General features: G+C 36.2%; 1 protein-coding gene across 3 annotated transcripts; it reads right to left on the reverse strand.

Moving 5' to 3' along the window:
- Positions 1 to 2,518: 2,518 nt before the first annotated feature.
- On the reverse strand, positions 2,519 to 15,581 carry YIPF5 (Yip1 domain family member 5). Of its 3 annotated transcripts, none has more exons than XM_028119099.2 (6): positions 15,507 to 15,581; positions 14,771 to 14,890; positions 7,955 to 8,127; positions 7,107 to 7,252; positions 4,847 to 5,028; positions 2,519 to 3,494 (listed from the first exon to the last, which is right to left on the reverse strand). In XM_028119099.2, the coding sequence occupies exons 2-6, from the start codon at positions 14,878 to 14,880 to the stop codon at positions 3,332 to 3,334; spliced, it is 774 nt and encodes a 257-aa protein (XP_027974900.1). In that variant the 5' UTR covers positions 14,881 to 14,890; positions 15,507 to 15,581; the 3' UTR covers positions 2,519 to 3,331. The 3 variants fall into 3 exon arrangements, with proteins under 3 accessions (XP_027974900.1, XP_027974897.1, XP_027974898.1); XM_028119096.2 differs by having other exon boundaries at positions 15,424 to 15,539; XM_028119097.2 differs by lacking the exon at positions 15,507 to 15,581 and adding an exon at positions 15,177 to 15,415.
- Positions 15,582 to 21,784: the final 6,203 nt, after the last annotated feature.

The raw sequence follows: 21,784 nt of genomic DNA on the forward strand, positions 1-21,784 counted from the left end.
CCATTCCTTCCCCCAAATCCTAAATACATCGTGAGAAGAAAAAAGAATCTCCCATTAATTATTTTAACTCTTTGAAAAAGTACTTTGTTTTTGCCAAATTCTAAATGTTTCATTCTTAAAGTTCCTATTTTGAAACAAGCATATCATTAGATGAAATTGCTTAATAAATCCTTTAAGCTTTCATTTCCAAATAAATTAGAATTTATAAAAATGGAGATCACTTGGTAACCAGCAGTTAGAATTTGACATGACATCACAAAATGAATCAGGGGATAGTTTGTGAGGATAGATTTAACTTGGAGCATTATTTGGGTAGAAGCCTGCTCTCATGGAGTTTTGAAAACCCAGTGCTATTCTTCATGCTGTGATCTGTACCATTCTATATTTCTTGGAAAACTTTTGGAAATATTTTATGAAAGGCTAAACACCTGTGAGGTATATACATACATACACGTATATATATATACATAAATATACATATAGATATATATAAATAAAAATAAAATTTCTGCTACAGGGCAAGTTAAGCAAATTGTCTGAGTCATTACATTTGCTCTGCTCTATATGACAAAAGGCAGAACTCCAAATGTGGTCCTGACTTCCCACAATTTTCCACAACTAGGTCAGAGTACCCTATTGGATAAGATTTCAATTTCTATAGTTCTCCTTTTGCCCAAAGTTCTAAATTCTTCCATTTACAAGGAAAAAAGTGCCTAATTTCAGAAAGGAAAGGCTCTTTTGTAGGTAACAAATACTATAAAAATAATTGTATAATTTGAGCTTCGGAGATAACTGTCCTTCCTAGATTTGGAGTATATTTGAGTTGAGCAATGCCCATTAAGGTTACAAATAAACTTGCAAAACGTCAAATGCGCAGTCCTTAAATTCTACCCAAAATATGTCATTAGATACATTTCTTAAAATTCTCTTTGATTGGATGCATAGTATGTGACAACAGGTAGCATTTTACGATTTATAGAATTTTGCACTATCTTTATAACAGTACCTGGAGAAAGAATGCCTATTCCTACAGGCCTAGTTATATAGCTCTTTAAAGCACCCACTGGTAAAAATGGCACTCTAACATGGTATTAAAAGTCATAAAATATACACGTATACCATACAGAAAAGCAACTGTCTGTCCTTGGCATAAAGGCATGCATAAGCAAACGACACCGTAGCCTGAGGGAGAGAGCCTGAAAACCCCTTCACAGTGAGTTTGTTACTCAGGAGCAATCACTAAGGGAGCCTGTAGCTATGCTCGGCTCTCTCTAGTATTTACTAGTATGTGTATGTTTTTGGTACAAAACGGGCCCTAAAAGTAAGCTAGATGCTCGTCCTGGAACTTCACTGTGGAAACAAAAATCTACTACAATGCCACAGAAAAAATTCACCACACATAGCTTTTTGAAATAGTTTTTCAGCTTTTAAAGTATGCATAAATACAACTACATACATTGTATTTTAAAGAAAAATTTTTTTAGAAGGGAAACTTTGGCTATACATGACTCTTCAGGTACCAAACTCTAAAACTAAGTTCTTGCATTAAACACAACTCCACTGTATAGCTGTTTTGACAGAGTAACTGCTTATATAAGATGGTTCTGTACCTAATCACTTTGGAGTTAAATAAGACAACTAACAACAAAAATCTCTCAACATTGATTTAAATTAAAAATTATTATCTTGGGGGTGGGAGAGGCAAAAAATAAGAAAACAATTTGGGGAATCTGGCTGAAGATTAATGGTCTGAGATTAATCAACAGTGAGAAAATTTAATTCCCAAAGCATCATCTATCCTGTTCATTAGGAAAAACTGGATATTAACAGAAGGCACACATTATATCTGCCTTAACAAGATTAGTGTATTTATAAAACTAAACTGAAAGAGGCAAAAAAGATGCTACCCACGGATTACAATAAAAAATATTCTAAAACACTTTGGTAAGTTTGAAAACCCAGCCAGAAATGAAGTATTACTGAGAGGATTCCTCTAGAAGATTAAGTATTAATGAAGAAAAACAAATTTACATGATTCCAGAGATTAGAAATCATGATCTTATAAGAAATATGTTTATTAAATTAACCTCCTTTTTGACTGAACACTACCTTTAAAACCAACAATTAACATCAGTTTGGTGTTTTCTTAGTCTAAAATTCTCCTTTTTTAAAAAAGGCAACACTTTCCTCCCCACAGGGCACCTTTCTCATAAGTGTAACTGAGCTTGTCCAAAATCAGAGGCAGTTTTTTCAGAAAAAGCAAATGATCAAAATACAGGATACAGCATTTTCCTACAGATTCTCTGGCAAGAGAGCACGACATTAACCAAATAAATTTAATACAAGGAAATAATGTTGTAACTCAAATTGCCTTTCACTTAATCCTTTTTTTTTCTGATTTTTATACTAAATGATTTCTGTTCTTAAAACTTAGGATAAATCAGGAATACAAGTTAAAACCAGAACCTAGTTAAAGAAAATGTGATACTGAAAACAGCAAAAGTCAACTCAACAGCAGTTAAAATTGGGAAAATTTTAATTACTAAGCATCAAATGCATTTTACATTGATAACTGCAGTACTAAAATTGTGACATTTTAAATATTTTTCTCAAAAAAAGGTTAATGATTTTCTTTTTCCTAGGAAATATGCAGATCCAACTATGAACATTAATGTGGCCAGTCTGGGTCACTATGGTTTAGTTAATGCTAATCTTAACAGGTGTTCACATTTCCTGTCTACAATAAAGCAGACTATGAACTTCTTGTCTCGTTAAATTTTAGCAAAAACTCCATGAGATAATTTAAAGGAATGTCAAATTTTGGGAGTGCAAACTCGTAAATTCTACTTTGGGATCACTTTTTGCTTCATGTGCATCTAACTCGAGAATATAGGCAATTTTTCTTTCCTAATCCCTCGGAAAAATATTTCTGCAATAAGTCTCCTGTCTTCTTAACTAAGACTGGGCTGTTTCTAAGAAAGATTATTACCTCTGTGGTTAGTTTCCCACAGTTGATAAAAATCTATTAAAAACATCTTAATGTAATTTGCAAGGAAAAAATTTGTTTTTCAAAGGCTGCAGGAACAGGAGAGAAATAGCACTTCTTATTTGTATAAGCACAAACACTTAAAGCTAGTCATACTGCAGACAAATCAAACATAGTATTCAAAAGTTCTATAAAAATGAACAAAAGATACATGTTTACTTCCATTGCTCCAACAGTCAAATGTTAGGTCTGCATGAGAGTTGCACTGTAGCAGTTCGCTGGTCCAATTTAAGAGTTCAAAGTCCTTTTTGGCCCAATGATGTCCACATGCCAGATAAATTCAGTTCAAAAAACGGAAATTAGGGCAAAGACTCCATATAACAAAGCACAAGGATATGCTACTAGAAGTTGCTGTCCTTCCATGGCTAATGCAGAAATAAAAATTTTGGACGCAGAAAAACTACACCATCCAATAATTCCAGCAGTGAGAATGATTCCTACCATTCCTCTGTAACCGACAAGGAAAAACGGGGAGGGGGAAAAAGGCAGTAGATGAGATTAGTTATGTAAGAATACAACAACAACCAATTCTAAAAAAAGGCATTTTAAATCCACATTGTACACATCTGCAGAAAAGATCAAGATTTTTTTTTCAAATCTTAAAATAAGGTACCTCACAGTGAATTCAATGATGCTCAATTATTCACATCCACATTCAATGAAGTGAGAAAAAGCTCATTTATAATTACATTTTGCTCCTGTTACCAGAGGAGCTAGGTTTTTCAACTCTGGCATTACTGACAACCTGGGATGAATGCACTTTTGCTGTGAAGGGGTGTTCAGTGCATTGTTAGGTGGTTGAGCAGAACCCCTGGCCTTTAGCTGTAAGGTACCGGTAGCAGCTCTGCACGCCCCACAGCTACGAAAACCAATTACCTCCAGACACTGCCTGAGGGCCCCTGAGAGCAAAACTGCCCTGGTGAGAAAATACCGCTTGGGGAGAAAGTCTCTTTTGTACAATTCAAATATATATGTACCAATCTCCATAAATGAAAAGAGTGGAACAATTTCTACACAAAATCTGAAGCGTTTTTACACAAATCAAGAACACTGTGAATCCATCATCTTGCCAAATGCCTAGCATCAAACAGCTGATGCATGCTCTTCCCCTCCACCTCTCCTTTCTTCAGTGCAACCAATGCCCATCACTGGTTGTGCCTCGCACTAGCCACAAGGAGGAGCCTGAACTGTTGAGCGAGAACCTGCTCACTGGCCAAGAGGAGAGAATTCATCAACAGGAATTTACACCTTTCTTTTTAACCTTACCTAAAATGTTATTTAACAATTACATATTTAAAACTGCTTACAAGTACAGCTGAGAACATGGCAGGCTAGTAACAGCCTCTTCCCATAAAAAGAATGTTTTGCTTTCAGCTAAAAAGCTGCCAAACACAGAGTATGTGTTTATTATTCATTCACTTAGCATATGCCCAACATCTTTAAGAAACCAGACACAGTCTAAAAAATATCAAAGACGGTAAGTATAATTTTAACCACCTGAATTTTTCATGCAATATTTTAGTTAACAATCACCACTGTTCGGTTTACTGACACTGGTAAGTAAACACAAAAGTAGTGAAATTCTTTTTTACAGATAAAAGCAGAGATGGTATAAAAGATTTTAAAATGTATTCTCAGATCCACTGTTCACCACTGAAAAGCATGTAGTATAGACCTCATTCACAACAGGCACTATAGCTCATGTTTGCTGAATCAGTGATTAATCTTAAACTGATGGTGAGATAAATCCTATTACAGAGAACTGGTCAATCAATACCCAAAATAAAGATCAGTACTTACTGCAAGGAAAATATCACTGCAAAGCTGGAAAGTAGGATCATGGGAAGAAGACAATATCCAAGGACACTTGCCACACACCCAAATGAAACACCTGTCATACTCATTAAGTTTAGTAAACAAAACATTCCTAGACATCCAATTGCACTGATCCCATATACATAGCCAAACTGGATTTTGCCAGCCTATGGGTAAAAAAAAGATTATAGGTTAAGGGGAAGAAAGTAAGTTCTTTTTGGTCTTATTTCACCTAAAATGGTGCATGTAAGAAGATATTCAATTTGTAAGCATCAAAATCTATAGAGGCATCTATTCTTTATGCAGAAGAGTAAAACACAGATTGTCTTTTATATCTCTCTCAAGAAATCTGAAGTATCTACTTCCCAATACATAGATATTTGGTTTTTCATTTTCCAGTTAGTATTTGAGCAATTCAGCAAATAAAGATACAAAATCATGGTACAATCACCTTTAAGTAGTAGACTTCTAAAAAGAAATCTAGCTGATTTTAAGCAAATAAACTACAGAGACAAGACAGAAAGCCCTGCAGAATGTTTGGAAAATATCTAATATTACTTGAAAGCAGCTAATAGCACCAAAATTGCCCCGAAGCAATTTACTCTCATTGGTAGTCGTAGTTGCAATCTTTGTAACAGCAGAAACAATTTCATCATTCACTTTATAAGGCTGTTAAAGAAGCTAAGAGAAAGGAAGGCAAGATAAGCAGGACACTGTGGTTCTGTGGGAAGCGGAGGAGAAAAGAAAACTGATTAACAAGCAAGAGAAATATAATGGAAGATATATTTTTCTTTCATTATTTTTCCAAATTGTTGGTGGATTTATACAGTCTTTTGACAAACAAAAAAACAAGAAAACTTAATTATGCTGTTGTAAAAGACATTAATGAACAGACTTAAGACAGTATAAGTTAGGTAACTTGCTGTCACAGTACTCTCAGTCATGATATATGAACAAACATTGTATTCAGGTCATACTGTGACGAAAATCAGTCCAGAGAAGATTTTAAAAACTTCCTGGTTTGTCAGATTCTGGACATTTAAAACTCAATCATGAGAATGCGTCTAAAGATTACGTTACATGGAAAAATTCTCATCATTTTTGTTAGACTCACTATTTATAAATGAGAGTGTAGAAGTTTCAAAAGGTTCAGCTGAGTTCACCAATGGACTCACTAACGTAGAAATAATAAAACCTCATACACGTACAGCGCTTTAAAATTTTTCAGGGTCCTCATATAACCACCTTGGTTATAATCTGTAAACAATCTTGTGAGATGGGAATCATAGGATTATCTATCAGAGGGAGCTGAAGGATGAAACGGCTTGCTCCAGGACAGAGCAGGAGCACTGAACTGATGCCCAGCTTTTCTTACTAAAAATCCCATCTTTTTCTAGCAGGAGGGGAAGAATGAAGGGGAGTAAGTCGGAGGGGGAGATGAACCATGAGAGACGACAGACTCTGAAAAACAAACTGAGGGTTCTAGAGGGGAGGGGGTTGGGGGGATGGGTTAGCCTGGTGATGGGTATTAAAGAGGGCACATTCTGGGTGGAGCACTGGGTGTTATGCACAAACAATGAATGATGGAACACTACATCAAAAACTAATGATGCAATATATGATTAACATAACAATAAAAAATTTAAAAAAATCCCATCTTCTATCCATTACATCATTTATCTCTTCTAATTCAGAGACATAAGATAAAATACAACAAATATTAACAAATTATCTTTACAACTATTCATTTTCAATATACTTTAACATTTGTAGGGAGGTAGGAGATAGGCAGTAAAATGTCTTGTCCTTTAATGTTCCAATTCATTAAAAGTTAAAATAATATAAAGGAAAGTAACAACCAGCACCATTATAATAACAAAACACCACACAAAGTCCACAGATTTAAAAAAAAAGCTATCATTAAAATATATAAATAAATAAAAGAGAAATAGGCTAAAAAATGTTGTCAATTTCTAAAAAGAAGGAATTTTGATGAGGGACTGAAGCTACATGTAACTGTTTTTTTCCCTTAATAATTAGACATTTTCTTGGAACAAAAAATTATTTCTAAATATATGACATTTTTTATCAATGGAGAAGTCATGAATGCGTATATATTCCAGCAACTTAGTATCATTCAAAACACATGCAAGATCTGATAAACAGAGTCTCAAACTTGGCTCCTGGTGGAACACTGAAAGATCGTTCTCTAAACTCACACTGAGAATTCAAACTAAAATCTTACCAGTAACAATGTGGCTCCAAAAGCAAGGCAAAAAACCATTGGTCCTGCCAAATCTGTTTCATTCATGATGCTGCCGTCTGCTACTTTTAATGGATGTAACACTGTTAATGTTTTTTGCCAGATGTGGTCAAAATTGATACCTAATTCTAAAAGAAAGGAAAAGAAGAGAGTCAATTACGATTTGTGACACACCTTTAGTTTACCAGAATCTATGCTGCAATAGGAGACAAAAAGAAACACAGCATCAAAAGAGAATCTAGCAATATGAGACATTTTGGTTAGTCCTCAATACCAGTCTTCATTCACAGTAAGGGGTTCTTTACCTGGGGCTTCAGGAATACCTGGAGATGCTATGAAATTGTATATGAAACTATGTTTCTATGCACAGGTGTGCATTCTTCTGAGAAGAGTATTCATAGTTTTCATTAGACTTTGAAACTGTATCCAACCCCCTCAAAAAAGTATACAGAACTGTGGCTTAATGGGTTTACATTTTTTTTTTATGGGAATACAATTTGAAAAACATCATACTTTTCAGTCATGTTACTAGTTTTGCCAGCTTCTTCCATGTAAAATAATCACATTACCATGCTATTTTTCCTTTCATTTCTTCCACTGACAGAATTTAATCAGTAATGTGAAGTCAAAGTCAAGGCTCACACGCTGACATAATTTCACTTTATAAAGATCTATTAAAAAATCTGGTCCCCTATGGCTCAATGTGGTTTCATATCTCTTTTTTTCTATATTATTCTTTTAAAGGAAAGGACAAGTTCTCCAAACCAAGATATATTTTCACGACCAGGTGGACACTACAGAATACTATAAACTGTTGCAACCAATCCTACCTTCTAATAAAGGTGGCTCATCCTCAAAGTTGTTTCCATAGAATGGCTGAGATGTCGTTGGAGTGTACGCCTGAGTTGGCTGAAAAATCTGCCCGGTGTATGGCTGTTGTGGCTGTATCATGTCTGGAGGGACAAATCGGCCTTGCTGCGAGTAGTCATAGCCAGGATACTGTCTGTAAATCAAAGTTACATTTCTCAGAATTATGTCAACAGTGGATATCTCTGAGAGCTAGAGAGTCACAGTCATGCAATTCCTAGAACAGCTACTTTGCCAGTTTTCGTAAATGGTGTTGAAATGGTAACTAAGACCTATCTGATTATCTACAATGGTAAGTTGTGCTTTTTAGAGAACCTTCCTGATGATGCCAACACTCACACTGAGCTTAAGCATTTTACAAACTATGAAACTTTTAAAAAATTAGGTGGTCAACAAATGAACACTTAAGAATTTTATCTATTTCTCCCCCTCCAGTAAGTATATATAATATGAAGATAGCCGTGAAATACAATTGATGCCTAAGACTATGAATGAAAACGTAACATGACAGACTTTGTACTACATGCTATGTAATTTTCCACTGTGGTCTGGATCTCCATTGAACGTAATCATTCTTCATTCTTCTTTACTCTTTGTAGTATGTTATTTTTTGCAAGTGGGTAAATCTTTTCAAGAACGAGCACCAATTTCAAATAGAGTAGAAAAATTCAAGCCTCTTTCTGTGAAAGCTTTCCCAATATAACAAAACATTATTAGTACATCTTGCATTTCAAGAGCACTTTTAAGTTTTCAAAGTAGGTATACAACTATTGTCTCATTTGATATGTGCTATAGTAAATCCTGCATTGCAGAAAAAGAGACTTTACCAAGGCTATTTTAATGATGAAAATAACGGGCACAGAAGGATGCTGAAGCAGTATCTTTAAAAACCTGTTTTACCATGTTCTGGGAAAAAATATGGCTCACCTATCAACGGGACTAATCTCATTACACAGTAAGAAATACAGAGTAAAATAATTAATTTTTTTAAATTTAATTTTATTTTAGTATGTTAGGTTATTTTAGAAGATATTTTTATTTTTTTAAAGATTTTATTTATTTTTGAGAGAGAGGGTACAAGAGCACAAGCAGGGGGAGGGGTAGAGGGAGAAGCAGACTCCCCACTGAGCAGGGAGCCCGATCACAGGACCCTGGGATCACGAGCTGAGCCAAAGGCAGACACTTAACCGACTGAGCCACCCAGAAGCCCCTAAAAGATATTTTTAAAAAGAACTGAGAAGCCTTAAAGACCTTTTAGTTTAATCACCCTTAAAAATTTTATAGTTCCCTCCTGACAAATATAAAATCTAATGACTGCCATGAATATTGAGATTTTAAAATTAAATCTAATTTTTAAATTAACTGAACATCTTGATTAAAAGCAAATCCAAGTAATGGCAAAATTTCAACTACACATAGCCCTTTGGAGAGCTCAGACACTGAGACACGCTAGTCCAATCCAAGATTAAAAAAATGCTATTTATTTTTCTGGCTATATAGTAACATAGAATTCGATGAAACACTACTTTAATAGCAAAAAATAAAAAACAATACGAACAGTTAGAAGTAAATATACTGTAATAGGGGCATAGACTACTATGCGCCTGTTAAAAGGGATGAGGTACTTTTATGTGTACTAATAAGGAATGATAATCAAAAAACACTCAGTAGGCAGAATTAAAAATACCCAATGTTCAGAACAGTATATACCATATGTGCCCACTGTAATGGTACTTTTTAGAATGTATCTGTATGTATATACTTGTATACATGTATTTTATATATATGTACATACATTACGTATAATACGTACAATTACACAGGTTTAGGTATAACATAACATAGTATAACACATATAATTAAATAGATAAAAGGACCTGGAAACAGGGAAGTGTAAGACTTGTTTTCATATTAAAAACCTCTGCACCTTAAAGTGTTGTACATTTACTATTTGTTAAAATTAATTCATTCTAGGGGCACCTGGGTGGCTCAGTCGGTTAAGCGTCTGCCTTCAGCTCAGGTCATGATCCCAGGGTCCTGGGATCAAGCCCTGCATCGGGCTCCCTGCTCAGCGGGAAGCCTGCTTCTCCCTCTGCCTCTGCTGCTCCTCCTATTTGTGCTCTCTGTCAAATAAATAAATAAAATCTTTAAGAAAATAAAAAATGAATTCATTCTAAAATGTTATATGTAACATATAGGTATATATTAACTACTAAAAATTTCCAAAAATACATATAACCTACTTGAATGTTACTGTGTCAAGTGTTTAATGGGAATTATATCCTATTACCTCACTACAACTTTAGGAGGTTGATTTTATCATCCTTCCCATTACAGAGATGTAGAAACTGATATTTGGGGGGAAATGATTTTGCCTATGGTGGGGCCAGGATTCAAAACTAGACTTTTTGACTCCAGTGGCCAACTCGTAACAATCATAATAAAAATCAACTCCCAAATCCTACATTATGGAGAGAGTTATAGTATCTTTTTTCCATATATACCTTTCCCCTGTTGTTTTTATATGCAAATATGTTGATTTTATATGCATTTTATATGTAAATACACACACACACACACACACACACACACACACACGCCACAGGATTAGATGGTTGAAATGAACTAGAACAAGAACTAATATTTTCTGATTTAGTATGCTATTGTGTTGATCTGTTAGAATGTATCACAGATCTACCTCCAAGTTTATGAAACAGCTAGAAAAGCTCCATATGGAGGCTTCTACAATCTGCATAAACAGATTACATTTTATTCTCTCGCTCTCACACAGAAAGAGACAGAATATGAATATGTATGCAACAGAAAAACCAAAAAGAATGGTACAGACTCTCTGCTCTTAGGATCCCCTTATACCCTTAAAATTTATTACTGAGAACCCCAAAGGTTTTTTTATTTATGTGGACTATATCTGGCAATATTTATCACGTTACAAATTAAAACAGGAATGTTTAAAATATTAATTCAAAGTAACAAACCTGTTACATATCAGCATAAATTTTTATGAAAAATTACTGAGAAAAGTGGCACCGTATCATATTTTTGACAATCTCATTAACATCTGGTTTAATAACAGAAAGCTACAAATTCTTATACCTGGTTTTGCATTCAATTTGTAGTGATGTATTGTTTTAGTTGAAATAGCTGAAGAAAATCTAGTGTTGCAGACAAATAGTTGGAATATTATTTAACAATCTTTTCGGATTATCATAAATATTCTTTTCATACTACATCAAAACTCAAAGTGGTAGTTTTTTAAACTTAACTTGCAACATAGAAAATGGAACAATACTAATAAACTTTTTATACTGTTACATTAGAATACACCAATCTGTCTTGCACTTTGAATGGATCCTTTTTTTACTCATGTATTATTTCGTAACATTCACTGCTGATTTAGAAAATGTTAGTGTAATATAGCTCTTCCAAACATTGACATATTTAATAGAAAAACATATATGAAGTATAAATATAGGAAAATCACATTTGTTAGTATCACCAATGATTTCATCAGAAAAATGGTTAATTACTGGAAAGCTGACAAGTTCACAGTAATGGACACAGTTTTCCCAAATCCTCATTTTTACCTGAAAACTTGAATTTAACCATGGGCTACACATACTGTCAATTCTTTCTTGAAGTAAGAAGCTCAATTATTTCATCTTTGAGAAAGTATCTGCCCAGTACTCAAGTCTAAATAACTATAGTTTGTCTGTCGGGATGTTTCTTCCAATAAAAATGGTTTTCATGAAAAGCAGCTGATACAGTCTGCGACTGATGTTGCACAGGGGCTTTTCCTCGAGATAATCATTGTACTTTAGTATGAAGCAGAGGTGCTTTATGACTGTTTCCCATTTTGTCACACAGAATATTTTTAGTATGTGTGTACTGAAGGGTCAGGATTTAATAGCATCATAATTTTTACTGCTTCATCAAGGAAATGAAAGAAATGAAATGAATTAAATGAATTCTGGTTATTATCTTAAATGAAACTGGTTCCCTCCACACCCCAGCAAGTGTGTGGCAATGAAGAATACAATGATTACATATTCTTCTCGCTTAGGCAGCACATATACTAAAAAAGAATACAATGATTACTAGAACAATCTCATGCCCTTGTCTTGATTCATATTCAGGTACTAGCAGTTTTACCAATCAGTTTTTACAACATCAGTACAAATGTCAACACATCTAAAAAGGTAGTGTCTTAGCATTGTTACAATAATAGTTTTAACCTTAAAGACTCCCTGAACGGTCTCAAGGATCCTCTGGGGTCTGCAGTCCACATTTTAGAACTGCTCATATAGACTTATAAATGTCATGTAAGGAAGAGAATTACTACAAGCAGATGACAGCTTTAAAAGTGTTACCATCATTCCTTCTTTAAGATGCAAGGTGAGAAAGACAACACCATGGAATTTTCCTGTTTTCCTTTTCTGGAAGGACCTGGTCAGGAAAATTCATGGCTTGCTCCTGTTGGGTTTAAATTAGAACACAGCATGTATAGACATGATCTTTAGAGACTAAATCAACCTTGTATTCCATATAGGTATTTATCAGTTAAGTCAAAGATGAAAAAATACTAGCTTTAAATACTTTAAAAATATGTAGTTGGCATTTTACAGGCATATCTAGCATACAGTGTGGGACCTGTCCAATGGGGCAATCATAAAACTCAACAGATTAAGATCAAAGGGCCTTTTACTTTTTGTTGTTGTTATATGAATATATAAATATAAATTTATTATATATAAATATATAAATTTATATAAATGAATATATAAATATATATAAATTATATATAAATATAAAATTTATATATGAATATATAAATGTTATATGAATATATAAATGTTGTTATATGAATATATATATAAATTTATATATATAAATATATATTTATATATAAATATAAAAGAAACCCAATTATTACTGCTAATACATTAAGCTTCCTGTTTTCCTAGGCTTCATGTATCAACTCCAATTTGTTAATTGGCAATAATGGGTATATAAGCAGCTGCAATAAAACTTCATTATACTGAAGCAATGGTTACTGGCACATGATCTGGTTGCAATGGGATTGTAAGAATATTTAGCAAAAGAATATCTAAACAACCTCCCTATGGAAAACTGAAATGAGAGGATGATATCTGGAATGAAAAGATAAGTCACATGTTTAGGTGATGCAAACACAGACAGGACAGAAAAGAAAGGCAGTGATAAATAAACCTAGGAGGCTACGATCTAAATGTAATAGTTCTGTGGAGTCCAAATATCATTTAGTTAAAAAACACGCCTGCATACAGACACAGGTTTTCCAAAGCCCTTTGGCTGCACTCTACCCAATCCTTCATTCATTTTCCTCTCATACACAGATTAAAACAAACAAACAAAAAACATTTTTAAGTAAATAAACAAATGGAGATTTCTCAACACAATTTTTCCAATTCTGCCCAGTTAATTGTTCAAAAAAGACAAATCCCTGATAGAATATAAGAGAATGTAACTGAAAAAAAAAAAAAACAAACAAACAACTGATTCACAGTATTTTTCACATGCTCACTCCCACTGTTCAATGTGTTAGGTTTTAGGGGGAAAACAGCTTTGGAATATATCAAATTAAGCAGACTTAAGGGGGCAAAGGGTGTAAAAAGTACAGCTTATGTAAGACAGACCATACTGAGGGCTGAATTTGAGTTTTGCTTTGCTTTTTAAATTCTTGGGCACTTTCATTCAGATATATTAATTCAAACATGTTCTACTACTACATGTTTCTCTCAGATTGATTCAATACACAACCTTCCCTTGCCCTTATTGTGGGAGACCCTTCATGAGGTTTTTAATTCAGGGTTCATAGATGAACATCAGATGGCACATCAACTGTGCAGTAATATGCATATTTATGTGGGCATTTGAGTGTATGATTTATATCTCAGAAAGAGGCGCATCATTTCTGTAAGATTCTTGAAGGGGCCTGGAACCATCTAAAAAAGGTTAAGCCACCCTGGTATCAGAAATGACTGATGAGATTATCTTTAAGGTCCTAAGAAACTAAGAATATGATGTCCTAGAGGAGAATGGTGGAAAGCCTTAGCTAACGTATTTCTGACACTAACACCAGGGACTATTAAAAAGTCAGGGTTTGGTTTTGTTCTTAACAGTTCAGGGCCGAAAGGGTTTGAGTCCCCCTCTTCAATCCACAACTGGCAACCTGCGTGTACTGACCGTAAGGTTTCGATATGAGCAGTAATAAAGATGATTATCACTTGCTATTAAAGAAATCACCTGATGATTCGTAACAGAGAGCTTACACTGCTAAATAGTGTCACTAAGCCCTCTGAATTAATGTTGATAAGGTCTGAAATTTGGACTGATTTAACTTCTTAAACTAGCCGTCACAAGATTTTAAATTTTTAACTGGTTCTGTAGACGAAGTAGTCTAGGTATCTTCTAGATACTTGAAGCTAATAGCCATATCCTAAATGATGTAGAAATACTATTACTAGGAAACAGTTCTTAACAATCTACTTTTGCAGCCACCCCACACCTGAAGATTTTGCAGAAGATACCAAACTCTAAATAGGGCAATCCCTTCAAACCCAAACCAGTGTCACAGATCCTTCCCGAAGAAGGAAGATTATAAAAAATCACATTCCTGACAAGGTACATGGTGACACGTTCAGTTTTAGGCAGAACCAAACAACGAGGACACCGGCTTTCACTTCAGTCTGGACTAAATATTGTCAAAGCTGACAAGTTACTTGCTATAGGGTCCTCCACTTCCTCCATAATCATAGGACTGCTGTGACTGGTCATCGATGCTGTAACTTGTCTGGTAGAAATCCGTGTTTAAGTTATCAAACCCTGCCATTGCAAATTATCTGAAAGAGAAGAAAAATGACAAATAGTGTTTATACCCAAGGTCCTACTGATTTCATTTCGATACAAAGCAAAAAGCCTCAGGAGGCAGTAAATTATTTCTTCTGGAAGGGGGAACGGCGTTTGAAGGATAGGTCCAGGTGGGAGCTGCACAGGAAACGTCTAGTCTCTAAGAGCCGGGAAGACACCTGCACTTCACGGAGCCGATATGCCCTGGTTAGGGGAAGGGGCGTGGGAGAACTGGTTCCACGGAGGTCTAAGATATCAACGACAAAGACGATTCCTCACCTCAGGGCAGACTCTGCTGCTGACAAGGCGACTGTCTCTTTGTAAAATAAAGCCTGGGCCTTCCGGGAAAGGGAGGACTCCTGGAAGGCCGCGAATGAGGCACAGGGGCAGCGTCAAAGCAAGCGCCTGAAAGGCAGTGAGGGTCTGAGCGAAATGACCGGAACCCGGCGCCGAGCGGCGGCAACAAGCCGAGTCACACAACAGTGAAGAGAAGCCGAACAATGTGCCACAAGCCTGAGACACTCACCAAACGCGGAAGCGGCGGTAGCGGCGTCAGCAGCTCCAGCAACCCCCAAAACCCCCCAACAACGCTTAAGACCCTGAACTCACTCCGTTGCTACGTGTCACAGGGCCAAAGAACTGCTTCCGGGGCACGCCCGCTCGCGCAGGCGTGTTGGCAGATATGTGCCCCTCTAGGGCGGATACGGGGCGGGGCCGGGGAGGAAGAAACCTGCTGTGGAACATGCGCAGTACCGAAGAAATTAGACCAGTGGTGGACCAATGAGAAGAAGGAAAATACTTCCCGTAGCCTGGTTAGCAATCGAGGCCGAAAAGCGCAGGCACAGCAATTGTTAGTTACTATTTGGAGGAGGGGAGAAGTCCTTAGCCCACCGGAGTCCCGGGAGAGGATGTGTTGGCTGATACTGAGCGGATAGAGCCACTCTCCTGCCCACAAACTACACACAGCTCGGTCTTTCTGGTATTACTGTGATCCAGAAACAGTGTTACAGAGTTTATGTGTATTATTTAGTCCTTACGACCTAATGAGATAATTACTCTATTACTCACCTTTTGTAAGTGAGGCTGTTAAGTGTTCATTTAGTAACACTGAATGCAGTGTTGCAGGACAACTCACCTGGCTGTACTAGCTGTTGGGGCTGCTATGATGAATACAAGCTAAATGGTACCTCTCACCTGGGATTCGTTGGGGTGGGTTTATCAAACACATATAAGTATATGTAAAACTGTTACTAATATTCTTAAGTGCTACATTATTCTTTGAAAGGGTGTAATACTCCTCTGGGATGGAAAATTGGGAAAGCCACTGAAAAGGTGATGATCAAAAGGGTGAAAAGGAGTTATTAAAGAAAAGGGAAGTGAGGGAAGGGGAAGAGCATGAATATTTCAGGCAGTGAGAATAGTGTGTGCAAGGCCTAGGTTTAGGGAAACCATGGTGTCAGAAAAGGTGTAAATAAGGGTTCTTCAATCTTTGCACTGTTAACATTTTGATCTAAATAATTCTTGCGGGCAGGGAGGGTATGGGAGGCGGATGAATGATGTTGCCTTGTGTGCTGTAGGATGTTTAGCAACATCCCTGACCTCTACCAGCTAGATGCCAGTAGCATACCCCCCATCCCCACTGCCACCTTGTGACAACTTAAAAATGTCTCTTGGATAAAATCAGAGTTTGGAAATCACTGGTTTAAATGAAGCGGGGATGGTTAGAGAGGCGATAGAGGAGAGCCATGTAGGAGTTGAGGCTGGAGCTAACAGGCAAGGACCAGGAATAGAGTGTCTTGTGGGATTCTGGTTTTGGTTCTAAAAGACAAAGGAGAACCATTGAAGGTTATGAACTGAAGAGTGTCATAAGTAGATTCTTTCCTTTTGATTGCTCTGGCTTCCGTGTTAAATCATAGAGAGTTAAATCACTTTTTGAAAGTGCAGGAATCCTAACTCCAAATGCCATGGTATTAACCATTGAGCAGAACTGTCTTCAGAGCTTATGGTATTAAAATTTAGCCTTTGCATTATATGCTGGCCCCCAAATCCCATGGTCTTTACAAAAGAAACCAGGCCATTGCTCTGGGAACGGTTTCCAAAGGAGTAATACAATTTCACTGGTTAAAAGGTTTTTTTCAACATACACTCTGTATGAAACAAACAAATAAAACCAACCAAACAAAAAAAACTCCACACTCCCCTCCAAACAAAAATAATAATAGGAAAAGGACATAACAAACTAAAAAACCAAGGAGTATACTCTTGAGATGAATGGGCAGCTAATTTCATCAGAAAATTTCTGAAAAAGCTCATCAAATTATTCAATTTACCAACTTTTGTAAATCATTTTAGAATTTATTGATGTAGGTACATCTGCATAACTCTTGGGAGATGACCATGTGGCCAGATTTGCTAGAGCCAGCCACATTGTCCCATTTTATGCCTGTTTTTTTCTGGCATAATTATTAATATTTTCCCTTTTTTGCTATCAAAAATATCCCAGTTTGGTTGATAAATTATATGATTATGTTCTCTAAGCTATATAACCTATGAAGCTGAACTTACAGTTATCGACAATATGCAATAATCTATTACTTCATCTACTTAGTGATCTTATGGTTGAAAGAAAATTCGAGTCTCCCCCCTACCTGTCTCTTCCTCCTAACCATACCTGTCCCTTACTCAATAAGACAAGCAAAAAAATTAAGTTACATGATTAAATCTTCCACATTGTTTGAAGTATAAACCAAGGTATCCTGCAGAAAACCCTTAGAGAATAACAGTCAATTTGGGGCTAGTCAGGTAGACCTCTCGTTTTGGGGGAAAAAAAGTTTTTTTTTCTTTTGGTGTTGCATCCCCCCACCTCAGGATAGTCTCCAGAGAGTTATTTTAAAGCAAACTGCAGTACTTAGTAAATGTGCTGACCTCTGTTAACGTCACTGAATTGGGTTCATTAGGAGTAGGAAGTCTTAACCAGGTCAAGAGTTGATAGAACATGAAGTGGGCTTGTAACAGTGGCCCAGGCATCTCTGGGACTTAGTATCTCAGTTACCAAACTTGTGACCAAAAAAGAAAAAAAAAAAGAACATTCTAATAATGAGTGGTATCTTCTAATTAGTTTGACTATCATGCTAGAATACACACTAACACTTCTACATACTTCACAAACACACACAGAAAACTTCGTTTTTTGGGGGCAGCAGTGAAATTGTGCTTAGATTTTAAAGATTTTTATTTATTTTTAAAGATTTTATTTATTTATTTGAGAGAGAGAATGAGAGATAGAGAGCACGAGAGGGAAGAGGGTCAGAGGGAGAAGCAGACTCCCTGCTGAGCAGGGAGCCCGATGTGGGACTCGATCCCGGGACTCCAGGATCATAACCTGAGCCAAAGACAGTCGCTTAACCAACTGAGCCACCCAGGTGCCCTATTTATTTTTTTGACAGAGAGACAGCGGGAGAGGGAATACAAGCAGGGGGAGTGGGAGAGGGAGAAGCAGGCTTTTTGGCAAGGAGCAGGGAGCCTGATGCGGGGCTCGATCCCAGGACGCTGGGATCATGACCTGAGCTGAAGGCAGATGCTTAAAGACTGAGCCACCCAGGCACCCCGAAATTGTGCTTAGATTTTAGAGTTGCCTTCTTTCCCCTCTGTTTTATAGTAAATATGTCATGGAGAATTTCGCCAGAAAATTCTGGCTTGAACATGGGTAGTTTCCCCTACTTTCAGTTATATCCACAAGCCCCAAATTAGGTGAGGATTTGGCAGCTGAGTACTTATCATGTCAAGTTCCACAATGAAACCTGATGATTACGGTAAAAACCAATGTAAATGCCCAAGATCTGTTTTCACTATCCCTGAATATTAAAGATATAACTCCATTTCCCAAATTATATCTCCTCCAAATTATCCTTTATCCCTTAGAAAAGAGTTTCCTCCTCAAATTCTGCTTCTGTTATTTCAATTATTTTACTTGGAACAATAAATTACTGTCTTGGGAAGTCAGATTTGCGTGGAACAACACTGGATGCTTTTAGACAAATTGGGTTTTTAAAAGGCAAAGAAATTTATCCCTAACTTAACATTTATTCGGGATTTTGACTTGAATATTCCAAGTGCCTCGTGCTGTAAAAAAAAAAAAAAAAAAAGGATTTTAAAGATAATTTTTAAAGCAATGCTGTATTTTTATTGTAGAGCTCAGACAACCTCTTAAATAGCAAATCAAACATTTCTAATATTAGGTGAATGGATATTGTGGTTTGGGATAAGAATTTCAGTGGCAGTAGTGGAAGTTCTGTGTCTCAAACAACTTAGAAGGGGAAATACTGTAAAACGTAGCATCAGAGGGCTGGGCTCTGGTGATGGCAGAACCCCTCCTGCCAACGGTGCAGTGAAGCATGTGGTGGGGGGGAAGGTATGAGCTAATATCGGTATATAGTTACTATATACCTGGCACTGCTCTAAGCCCTTCACACCTTTCTACTCAATTACTTTTCCTAACAGCCTGACAAGGTAGGTAGTATATACTTGACATATGATGAAACTGAGAACAGAGAGGTTAAATAACTTGTCAAACATCATAGGGTAGGAAATGCTAGACGTGAGATTTGAACCCAGTCTGGCTTCAGAGTCCTTGTGCTGAACCACTAGACTGTACTCTCGTGTTACATGAGTATAAAAAGGGCAATATTTCTAATACATATGCTAATTTACCTAACGTGATTCTATACATATATATGTATATGTGTATATATACATATTAAAATTGCAGTTAGTTGACAATTGTATCTACATTCCCAAATGTGTATATGTTCAAATTAATAAAAAATATTTTTTGTAAACTTCTCATTGGGCACATGACAAATCACCTCTGTTCAAGTTTACCTTATATTCATCATGTAATTGAATGAATAATGTATAGTGGTTAAGGGAGCATGTCTGGAGCCAGACTGCCTGGATCTACATCCTCTCCTACTTACTAGCCATGAAGTTAGCAAAGTCTCTGTGCCTGACTTTTCTCCTGGATAAAGAGCAAGATGACAACAGTATTCCTCTTATGTGCTTTCTACAGGATTGTGTGAGATAATGCATGCAAATATCAATGCCTAAATACTAGGTACTCAGTGAATGTTTGAACTTACGGTCATTCCTGCATCTGTAGATGTAGAAGCCATATATATATATCTATATATACACACACACTTGGTGGTGGTATAGTTTTATTTACAAAATATTGGAAAATTGGATCATGGTTACATACTTGTGATTATATCGCAAAAATTAATTAAGCTGCAGACTTCATAGAATTCCTAAAATTGTTTTACTTTAATAAAAAAATTATCAAAAGCTTGTACACTTTTTTAAATTTTATTTTATTATGTTATGTTAATCACCATACATTACATCATTAGTTTTTGATGTAGTGTTCCATGATTCATTGTTTGCATAGAACACCCAGTGCTCCATGCTGTACATGCCCTCCTTAATACCCATCGCTGGGCTTGAACAAACTATCTCTTTCTGAAATCAATTACATACATTCACTCTGATGCAGATTCTGTACTATTTTATAATTTGTCTTTTGATCCTATGGAGTGTATTAGAAGTATGCTTTTGTTGTCTTCTGTCCTATATTTTTCCAATTGGGCTTGTCTGTGTTGTGCATTTTAGTCTCACACACACCTTTTGATGTCAGGCACTATTGGTTTAATACATTAGAGCAGTTATACTTGAAAATTTTGAACAGTGCTACCCATATTTGTTTTTCTTGGTGTGTTTCACGTTATTTCAAACATTAAAGAAAATGTGCTCATCTGTCTGCTTTATCTCCCTTTCTCTCCTGTTCTCACAGCCCACAGATTTTATCAGGACCCATTGCATAAGGTGACTTAGGTTGTGGAAAATATGTTTATTTGCGAACAAAGAAAATGGCGGTGTCCTAGCCAAGTAAACCAATTGCCATAAAAAATTTAATGTAATGCTTCTTAAAATGTTGGAGGGGACAGGTTTTATTATCCTCAATAAGAGAGCAGCCTAGAAATGACTGTAAGTTTAATACATGACACTTCCTTTAGGCAATTCATTTTTTATATTTTTCTGTTAGAATTCTTTTTTTTTTAAAGATTTTATTTATTTGACAGAGAGAGCACAAGCAGAGGGAGAGAGAGGGAGAAGCAGGCTCCCTGCTGAGCGAGGAGCCCGATGCGGGACTCGATCCCAGGACCCTGAGATCATGACCTGAGCTGAAGGCAGCCGCTTAACCGACTGAGCCACCCAGGCGTCCCTGTTAGAATTCTTCATGATGCCCTCAGTTAGACATTGCAAGCTACCACTGCTTTTCATTGCAGTTTAACTCTTTGTTGTTGTAAAGACTACCATATTAAACTGTATTTTGTTAGAAGACAGTATTTCCACCACAAGATATTGCTGGTCCTGGAGCTTTAAGACAGATAAATTTAAATATAAATTTGAAACATTCTTTGGAGGACACATGCCCAAGCTGCAGAATTCTAATTTTTTATTTTTATTTGATTTCATATTAATGTATTGATAATAACAGTGTCTTGCCAGAATAAGAAATAGGTAACTGGGCTTGAGACAGGTGCCTATGTAGGAGAGCATTCTGGCTTGAAGCCCATGGACAGCAGCATACTCTTTTCATTATTATTCTTACTTTCTTCAATTATTTCTTAAATGTTGGAGAACACATGTTCTCTGAGCAGAGAATAGTTACTATTAGAGAGTGCAGGTAACTCAATCTTAACCATAATGCTCTTTACATACTTAGAAGTTTTTGTTACTAAGACTATTGATAACATTAACTTAAATTCTTTTCCTGAGATGAGGATAATTTTATGTTAAAACAGAGGCGTGTGAAATCAAACTTACAA

This window comes from Eumetopias jubatus, unplaced genomic scaffold, assembly GCF_037043125.1.
Source record: "Eumetopias jubatus isolate StellerSeaLion01/CBP00866 unplaced genomic scaffold, mEumJub1_p1.0 scaffold_5, whole genome shotgun sequence".
Taxonomy (NCBI): Eukaryota; Metazoa; Chordata; class Mammalia; order Carnivora; family Otariidae; genus Eumetopias; species Eumetopias jubatus.